The following is a 9,713-nucleotide window of genomic DNA, read 5'->3' on the forward strand; positions in this document are numbered from 1 at the left end:
AGGGAACGTTGGTGAGGCGGGTTGAGGGGAAAGAGGCTCTATGAAGAAAGAAAACTGTCCCAGTGCCTGCTGGGCCGCCGGAGCCTCAGATTGATTCTGTTGGACGTGGGAGAGGACTGGAGGTGGACTGGGAGAGGACTGGAGGTGGACTGGGAGAGGACTGGAGGTGGACTGGACTGGGAGAGGACTGGAGGTGGACTGGGAGAGGACTGGAGGTGGACTGGACTGGGAGAGGACTGGAGGTGGACTGGGAGAGGACTGGAGGTGGACTGGACTGGGAGAGGACTGGAGGTGGACTGGGAGAGGACTGGAGGTGGACTGGAGGTGGACTGGGAGAGGACTGGCGGTGGACTGGGAGAGGACTGGAGGTGGACTGGAGGTGGACTGGGAGAGGACTGGAGGTGGACTGGGATAGGACTGGAGGTGGACTGGAGGTGGACTGGGAGAGGACTGGAGGTGGACTGGGAGAGGACTGGAGGTGGACTGGGAGAGGACTGGAGGTGGACTGGAGGTGGACTGGGAGAGGACTGGAGGTGGACTGGGAGAGGACTGGAGGTGGACTGGGAGAGGACTGGAGGTGGACCGGGAGAGGACTGGAGGTGGACTGGGAGAGGACTGGAGGTGGACTGGAGGTGGACCGGGAGAGGACTGGAGGTGGACTGGGAGAGGACTGGAGGTGGACTGTCCTCAGCCTGGCTGCAGGTGAGCAGCGATGGCCGGCCTGCAGACGGATCATTACTGGATCTGATCACCTGCTGCTCTACCTGCTCTACCTGCTCTCCACTGAGCTCCACTGCGTGTCTCCAGGCTTGAACAGAAACACGACTCCTCTTCCAGTTAAAATACGTTTTCTAAAATATTAAAACACAATTAACACAAAGTGCTGCGCTGCCCGACGCGTCGCCGCTAAAGCAGGAGCTTCCGCCATCAAAGGAGATCAGTGTTTGTTGCCATGGAGACGCTCAGTGTTTCACAGTGATGTAGCGACCTGACAGGCTAGTTAGCATCCATATGAGCTACCATGCTAGCGATGCTAACTCGGTTCCACAAACAAAAGTGGCATTGGCAAAGGGCCGCGCTCTACCGAGTGTAGCTCTAGTTTCTTAATGCTAAAACAAGATTCACAGAAACTGTGTGTGTGTGTGTGTGTGTGTGTGTGTGTGTGTGTGTGTGTGTGTGTGTGTGTGTGTGTGTGTGTGTGTGTGTGTGTGTGTGTGTGTGTGTGTGTGTGTGTGTGTGTGTGTGTGTGTGTGTGTGTGTGTGTGTGTGTGTGTGTGTGTGTGTGTGTGTGTGTGTGTTTACCCAGAATGCTTTGCAGCAGAGCCAGTGGTCTACAGGCCTGGTATTTAAACTCGCTGCTCAGAGATCCAGAGTGTTTCAGATTTATTCAGCATTAGTTTTTCCAATCAGTCCCGATGTGTTTCATGTTGACCTCCGTCAGCGGACAGACCCAGAACCTCCAGTGAGGACACAGCCTGCAGGTAATACTCTGAGTACTGTGTCACATGATTGTCTTCATGGTTTGTATTCAAGTACAGGAGGATAATTAAAGAAGTAATTCCCACAGTGCAGTATTCCCAGATATATCTCCTGGGCCATACGATACACACATTATTAAAACGCTGCTTGGTTGATGTTTGTGTTCCTCTAACGTCCAGAAGTTAGAGGAATATTGACTTATTGAATATTATTGTTAAGAAGACAGAATAGTACCCATTAGAAACACGTTTATAGTTTGTGTTTGTTCTGCTGTAGAGACGGAGGCTGGATCATCACTGTGTCCCTCATTACTGTGTCCCTCATCACGTGTCCCTCATCACTGTGTCCCTCATCACGTGTCCCTCATCACTGTGTCCCTCATCACTGTGTCCCTCATCACTGTGTCCCTGATTACTGTGTCCCTCATCACTGTGTCCCTCATCACGTGTCCCTCATCACTGTGTCCCTCGTCACGTGTCCCTCATCACTGTGTCCCTGATTACTGTGTCCCTCATCACTGTGTCCCTCATCACTGTGTCCCTCATTACTGTGTCCCTCATCACTGTGTCCCTCATTACTGTGTCCCTCATTACGTGTCCCTCATCACATGTCCCTCATTACGTGTCCCTCATCACATGTCCCTCATTACGTGTCCCTCATTACTGTGTCCCTCATTACGTGTCCCTCATCACGTGTCCCTCATCACTGTGTCCCTCATCACGTGTCCCTCATCACGTGTCCCTCATCACTGTGTCCCTCGTCACGTGTCCCTCATCACTGTGTCCCTGATTACTGTGTCCCTCATCACTGTGTCCCTAATCACTGTGTCCCTCATTACTGTGTCCCTCATCACTGTGTCCCTCATTACTGTGTCCCTCATTACGTGTCCCTCATCACATGTCCCTCATTACGTGTCCCTCATCACATGTCCCTCATTACGTGTCCCTCATTACTGTGTCCCTCATTACGTGACCCTCATCACGTGTCCCTCATCACTGTGTCCCTCATCACGTGTCCCTCATCACGTGTCCCTGCAGACATAATAAAGCCTTGTTGTTTCTATTAGAAAAACAAAAGCAGTTTTATTTCTGTTATTCGTCATCAAGCACTTTGTTCTGTTTCCTTGTTTGAGTCTCAGGAAAGATTCCAGCGTCCGACTCGTCTGATGAGTCTTCCTCTGCCTCCAGATGGCTTCACACTCTTCATCATTAACTTTACATTTCCTTCAAGGTTGTGCTGAAGATCCAGCAGGAAGCCAAGCAGCAGGTGGCGCTGTGACACAAACTCCCCTGTTGTTGTGTGTTGCTCAGACCCGTGCCTCTACATTCCCCGCTTCGCCCAGCTGCTGGAGTTCGGCGAGAAGAACCACGACGTGTCCATGACGGCCATGAGGCTGGTGCAGAGGATGAAGAGGGACTGGATGCACACGGGACGAAGGCCGTCGGGACTCTGTGGAGCAGGTCTGGGTTCTCTTTAAGACGCCACAGTGAGGCCACGCCCACTCCTGCCGTCAACGTTCAAATTCATCATTTCATTTCATGGGTCTGCATGAAAACATCGTGTTTCCTTCTCGTTTCCTGAAGACGTAACATCGACCTCATGTTTCACTGCTGCCGTTTAACCTTGATAGATGATGGGTGATAGAACCTCATGTTCTCTCTTTGGTTCATGATTGAATGTTTTAGCTGAGTCATCATTTAGATGATTAAGCTTCTGTTACGTTCCAGATCAGGCTCCTCTGAAACGCAGCGTCGCTTCACTTGGTTTGGAATCATAGATTTTCATGGATAATAAGTCAGTTGTGACCTCTGACCTCCTCCGTCCTCCTCCTCCCTCCTCCGTCGTCCTCCTCCGTCCTCCTCCTCCGCCCTCCTCCTCTGACCTCCTCCGCCCCCTCCTCCGTCCTCTGTCCTCCTCCTCTGCCCTCCTCCTCCGTCCTCCTCCTCCGCCCTTGTCCTCCTCCGTCTGTCCTCCTCCACCCTTGTCCTCGTCCTCCTCTGTCCTCCTCCTCCGTCCTCTGTCCTCCGCCCTCCTCCTCCGTCCTCCTCCTCTGTCCTCCTCCTCTGTCCTCCTTCCTCCTCCTCCTCTGTCCTCCTCTGACCTCCGCCACCCTCCTCCTCCGTCCTCCTCCTCCTCTGTCCTCCTCCACCCTCCTCCTCCGTCTTCCTCCTCCTCTTTCCTCCTCCTCTGTCCTCCTCCTCTGTCCTCCTCCTCTGACCTCCTCCCTCCTCCGTCCTCCTCCTCCGTCCTCCTCCTCCGCCCTCCTCCTCTGACCTCCTCCGCCCCCCTCCTCCGTCCTCTGTCCTCCTCCTCCGTCCTCCCCCTCCACCCTCCTCCTCCGTCCTCCGTCCTCCTCCTCTGACCTCCTCTGCCCTCCTCCTCCGTCCTCCTCCGCCCTTGTCCTCCGTCCTCCTCCTCCTCTGTCCTCCTCCGTCCGTCCTCCTCCACCCTTGTCCTCTGTCCTCCGTCCTCCTCCTCCGTCCTCCTCCTCTGACCTCCTCCGCCCTCCTCCTCCGTCCTCCTCCTCCGTCCTCCTCCTCCGTCCTCCTCCTCCTCTGTCCTCCTCCTCCTCTGTCCTCCTTCTCCTCTGTCCTCCTCCTCTGACCTCCTCCACCCTCCTCCTCCGTCCTCCCCCTCCACCCTCCTCCTCCGTCCTCCTCCTCTGACCTCCTCTGCCCTCCTCCGCCCTTGTCCTCCGTCCTCCTCCTCCTCTGTCCTCCTCCGTCCGTCCTCCTCCACCCTTGTCCTCTGTCCTCCGTCCTCCTCCTCCGTCCTCCTCCTCTGACCTCCTCCGCCCTCCTCCTCCGTCCTCCTCCTCCGTCCTCCTCCTCCTCTGTCCTCCTCCTCTGTCCTCCTCCACCCTCCTCCTCCGTCCTCCTCCTCCTCTGTCCTCCTCCTCCGTCCTCCTCCTCCGTCCTCCTCCTCTGTCCTCCTCCTCTGTCCTCCTCCGTCCTCCTCCTCCTCCTCTGTCCTCCTCCTCTGTCCTCCTTCTCCTTCCTCCTCTGTCCTCCTCCTCTGACCTCCTCCACCCTCCTCCTCCGTCCTCCTCCTCCTCTGTCCTCCTCCTCCGTCCTCCTCCTCTGTCCTCCTCCTCCACCCTCCTCCTCCGTCCTCCTCCTCCGTCCTCCTCCTCCGCCCTCCTCCTCCACCCTCCTCCTCCGTCCTCCTCCTCCGCCCTCCTCCTCCACCCTCCTCCTCTGTCCTCCTCCTCCGTCCTCCTCCTCCTCCGCCCTCCTCCTCCGTCCTCCTCCTCCTCCACCCTCCTCCTCCTCTGTCCTCCTCTGTCCTCCTCCTCTGTCCTCCTCCACCCTCCTCCTCCGTCCTCCTCCTCCTCCGCCCTCCTCCTCCTCCGCCCTCCTCCTCCGCCCTCCTCCGTCCTCCTCCTCCGTCCTCCTCCTCCGTCCTCCTCCTCTGTCCTCCTCCTCTGACCTCCTCCTCTGTCCTCCTCCTCTGACCTCCTCCACCCTTGTCCTCCGTCCTCATCCTCTGACCTCCTCCTCCGTCCTCCTCCTCCTCTGTCCTCCGTCCTCCTCCTCCGTCCTCCTCCTCTGTCCTCCTCCTCTGTCCTCCTCCTCCGTCCTCCTCTGTCCTCCTCCTCCTCTGACCTCCTCCACCCTCCTCCTCCGTCCTCCTCCGTCCTCCTCCTCCTCTGTCCTCCTCCGTCCTCCTCCTCCTCTGTCCTCCGTCCTCCTCCTCCTCTGTCTTCCGTCCTCCTCTGTCCTCCTCCTCCGTCCTCCTCCTCTGTCCTCCTCCTCCTCCGTCCTCCTCCTCCGTCCTCCTCCTCCGCCCTCCTCCTCCACCCTCCTCCTCCATCCTCCTCCTCCTCTGTCCTCCTCCTCCGTCCTCCTCCTCCGCCCTCCTCCTCCACCCTCCTCCTCTGTCCTCCTCCTCCGTCCTCCTCCTCCTCCGCCCTCCTCCTCCGTCCTCCTCCTCCTCTGTCCTCCTCCTCCGTCCTCCTCCTCCTCCACCCTCCTCCTCCTCTGTCCTCCTCTGTCCTCCTCCTCTGTCCTCCTCCACCCTCCTCCTCCGTCCTCCTCCGCCCTCCTCCTCCTCCGCCCTCCTCCTCCGCCCTCCTCCTCCTCCGTCCTCCTCCTCCGTCCTCCTCCTCCGTCCTCCTCCTCTGTCCTCCTCCTCTGACCTCCTCCTCTGTCCTCCTCCTCTGACCTCCTCCACCCTTGTCCTCCGTCCTCATCCTCTGACCTCCTCCTCCGTCCTCCTCCTCCTCCGTCCTCCTCCTCCTCTGTCCTCCGTCCTCCTCCTCCGTCCTCCTCCTCTGTCCTCCTCCTCTGTCCTCCTCCTCCGTCCTCCTCCTCCTCTGTCCTCCTCCTCCTCTGACCTCCTCCACCCTCCTCCTCCGTCCTCCTCCTCCTCTGTCCTCCTCCGTCCTCCTCCTCCGTCCTCCTCCTCTGTCCTCCGTCCTCCTCCTCCTCTGTCCTCCGTCCTCCTCTGTCCTCCTCCTCCGTCCTCCTCCTCTGTCCTCCTCCTCCTCCGTCCTCCTCCTCCTCTGTCCTCCTCCTCCTCCGTCCTCCTCTGTCCTCCTCCTCCGCCCTCGTCCTCCGTCCTCATGGCGTTAGCGACTCTGATGTTCCGACTCGCCGCCTGTTTACAGTTTAAATGTCCAGCGTTGTGTTCTGCTGCTGCACCGCCTGAATAAAGGACGGCTGGTCCTCGGTCCCCGAGGGAACGAAGGACCAGCTGCTTCCTCCGAAATACCATCAAACATCAGGGATGAACCCAGAACATGCAGTTGGTCTTCATTAGAAGGCGGTTAAGAGTCGTTAAGTGTGGTTCTAAGGTAACGATGGAACGTCTGAGGAAGAGGCTGTCAGAGGTGGAACCTTCCATCTTTTAACAGCCTCTTGAGCAGAACAAGTCTAACGACTCTTACATAAGAGTTCATTACATAATATTACTGTTAGGAGGAAGACTGGCGGCTCTGCAGAACGAGCTGGAACGACTCCTGCTCTTTAAGATCCTGCAGAACGACTCCTGCTCTTTAAGATCCTGCAGAACGACTCCTGCTCTTTAAGATCCTGCAGAACGACTCCTGCTCTTTAAGATCCTGCAGAACGACTCCTGCTCTTTAAGATCCTACAGAACGACTCCTGCTCTTTAAGATCCTGCAGAACGACTCCTACAGAACGAAGATGCTCTGTAATCTGTTAGAGGGGGAAGATGCTCTTTAATCTGATGTTAGAGGGGGAATATGCTCTATAATCTGATGTTAGAGGAGGAAGATGCTCTATAATCTGATGTTAGAGGGGGAAGATGCTCTATAATCTGATGTTAGAGGGGGAAGATGCTCTATAATCTGATGTTAGAGGGGAAGATGCTCTATAATCTGATGTTAGAGGGGGAAGATGCTCTATAATCTGATGTTAGAGGGGGAAGATGCTCTATAATCTGATGTTAGAGGAGGAAGATGCTCTATAATCTGATGTTAGAGGGGAAGATGCTCTATAATCTGATGTTAGAGGGGGAAGATGCTCTATAATCTGATGTTAGAGGAGGAAGATGCTCTATAATCTGATGTTAGAGGGGACGATGCTCTATAATCTGTTGTTAGAGGGGAAGATGCTCTATAATCTGATGTTAGAGGGGGAAGATGCTCTATAATCTGATGTTAGAGGGGGAAGATGCTCTATAATCTGATGTTAGAGGGGAAGATGCTCTATAATCTGATGTTAGAGGGGAAGATGCTCTATAATCTGTTGTTAGAGGGGAAGATGCTCTATAATCTGATGTTAGAGGGGGAAGATGCTCTATAATCTGATGTTAGAGGGGAAGATGCTCTATAATCTGATGTTAGAGGGGAAGATGCTCTATAATCTGATGTTAGAGGGGAAGATGCTCTATAATCTGATGTTAGAGGGGAAGATGCTCTGCTTGTTATCGTTCAGAAAGTGACTTGACTTTTCTCTTGTTTGGATTTCAGCTCTTCTGGTCGCTGCTCGAATGCACGAGTTTCGGCGAACGCTCAAAGAAGTGGTCAACGTAGTGAAAGTGTGCGAGTCGACTCTGAGGAAGAGGTGGGAGGAGGAAGATTTAAAATCTGCTCGTTTTCTTCTTGTTTTAATGAACCTGAGAAAAGTTTGAGTGACGTGGTTGAAGTGGACACACTGCTACTCAGTCTGAGGCGCTTCAGTACTAGAACCAAGTTTTTCTGATGCTTTGACAGAAACGATAATGTGGTTTTTCTTGTAATCTGGTTTTGTTCCAATCCGTTGTTTACTTGACGTGTGAAGCTTCGTCAATAAGAGAATAACACGACATGGATTTCTGGTATTGATTATTGATTTCTGCACAAGCAGCCAAACCACCAGCAAACCTTAGAATTAGTCAAGAACTTACAATCTAGTTAAAAAGGCCCGTTTCCATGACAACGGTGCTGGGAGACGCTGGAAACGCAACTTTTTGAAAATGCTCCGACTCGGGTCTCCATGGAAACGACAGAAACGCTGCTACTTTGTGTATGTACTATGGCTGTAGGAAATGGTTCTGCACAGCACCTACTAGTGGTCCAACAGGCAAACTACATCGTTTTCAGCGTTTTTGCCACTTTAGTGCAAAAAGACATCGTTTTCAAAATGTAAACAGGAAACTGTTCTGAAACAAAAGCCTGTAAATGAGGCGTTTTCACTAGAAACAATAACATATCAATGTATCTGTAATATAAAAATCTATTTGTTGTGAGTATATCTGGACCGGTACCTTCAGCCGAGTGTGAGATGACATGTTGAAACGAGCGGGACTCGGGTCGTCAAACGACATCGTTTCAATTCCTTTTCTTTGGATTTCATGCTGAATTTGCTGCCCGCCGCCCCGTTTTGTCTCGTGTTGTGATGTGGTGTCCTCCACCTCCGCCAGGCTGAACGAGTTCGAGGACACGCCCACCAGCCAGCTGACCATCCAGGAGTTCATGCAGGTGGACCTGGACCGGGAGTGCGACCCGCCCTGCTTCACCGCCGGACTCAAGAAGAAGAAATTCCAGCAGGTGGGAATGAAACCATGTGATGACGGGACCAGAACCGTTCTGCTGAAACCATCCCCTCTTTTTATATCAGAACTGATCCTTCAATGAAGGTATTGATCGCTCTACCTGCCCCACTGTTACCATGACGACAGTTAGTTTCAGTGTCACTTCAGGTTGTGTCACTTCAAGTTTCATGAAATATTCAAATCACTGATCTGTTGAGATCAGGAAGTAAAAATAAGGTTTAGCATGGAGTAGATTTAAAGTTCTTGTAATTAAAGTACTTCACTACACATTCACTCTCATTCACCCTCTCATTCACCCTCTCTCACCCTCTCATTCACCCTCTCTCTCACTCTCACTCACCCTCTCATTCACCCTCTCTCACCCTCTCATTCACCCTCTCTCACTCTCATTCACCCTCTCTCACCCTCTCTCACCATCTCATTCACCTTTTCATTCACCCTCTCTCACCCTCTCTCTCACTCTCATTCACCCTCTCTCACCCTCTCTCACCCTCTCTCACCCTCTCATTCACTCTCTCCTTTCAGCTGGAGGTGGAGCTGAAGAAGAAGATGGAGGATGTAGAAGGTACGACGTAGCTCTGCACAGAATAAAAGGTTCAGCTGCAGTTTGATGAGAAGGGAAGGAAACATTGAAGGAAACATTGAAGGAAAGGAAACATTGAAGGAAACATTGAAGGAAACATTGAAGGAAACATTGAAGGAAAGGAAACATTGAAGGAAACATTGAAGGAAACATTGAAGGAAAGGAAACATTGAAGGAAACATTGAAGGAAAGGAAACATTGAAGGAAAGGAAACATTGAAGGAAAGGAAACATTGAAGGAAACGAACTAGTTGTTGCAATGTGTCGTTAACGTCGTCTCTGTTTTACGGTGGTTATTGACTAGTTATCAGTGGTTATATAAAGTGGTTATTGACTAGTTATCAGTGGTTTTATATAGTGGTTATTGACTAGTTATCAGTGGTTTTATACAGTGGTTATTGACTAGTTATCAGTGGTTATATACAGTGGTTATTGACTAGTTATCAGTGGTTATATACAGTGGTTATTGACTAGTTATCAGTGGTTTTATATAGTGGTTATTGACTAGTTATCAGTGGTTTTATACAGTGGTTATTGACTAGTTATCAGTGGTTATATACAGTGGTTATTGACTAGTTATCAGTGGTTTTATATAGTGGTTATTGACTAGTTATCAGTGGTTATATACAGTGGTTATTGACTAGTTATCAGTG

The 9,713-nt window shown here is 52.5% G+C and overlaps 1 protein-coding gene across 1 annotated transcript in view; it reads left to right on the forward strand.

The window, feature by feature from the left end:
• The window catches only part of LOC308119653 (transcription factor IIIB 90 kDa subunit-like), a gene marked incomplete at its 3' end in the record, with an annotated part of 43,614 nt that overhangs the window by 22,755 nt on the left and 11,146 nt on the right, over nt 1–9,713 (forward strand). The window contains exons 7-10 of the mRNA XM_080479801.1: nt 2,790–2,939; nt 7,415–7,508; nt 8,347–8,473; nt 9,004–9,043. Coding sequence (XP_080335927.1) covers nt 2,790–2,939; nt 7,415–7,508; nt 8,347–8,473; nt 9,004–9,043 — 411 coding nt within the window. The remainder of the gene's footprint in view (nt 1–2,789; nt 2,940–7,414; nt 7,509–8,346; nt 8,474–9,003; nt 9,044–9,713) is intronic.

The sequence above is a fragment of the Lipophrys pholis genome, assembly GCF_963383615.2.
Source record: "Lipophrys pholis genome assembly, chromosome: 14".
Lineage (NCBI taxonomy): Eukaryota > Metazoa > Chordata > Actinopteri > Blenniiformes > Blenniidae > Lipophrys > Lipophrys pholis.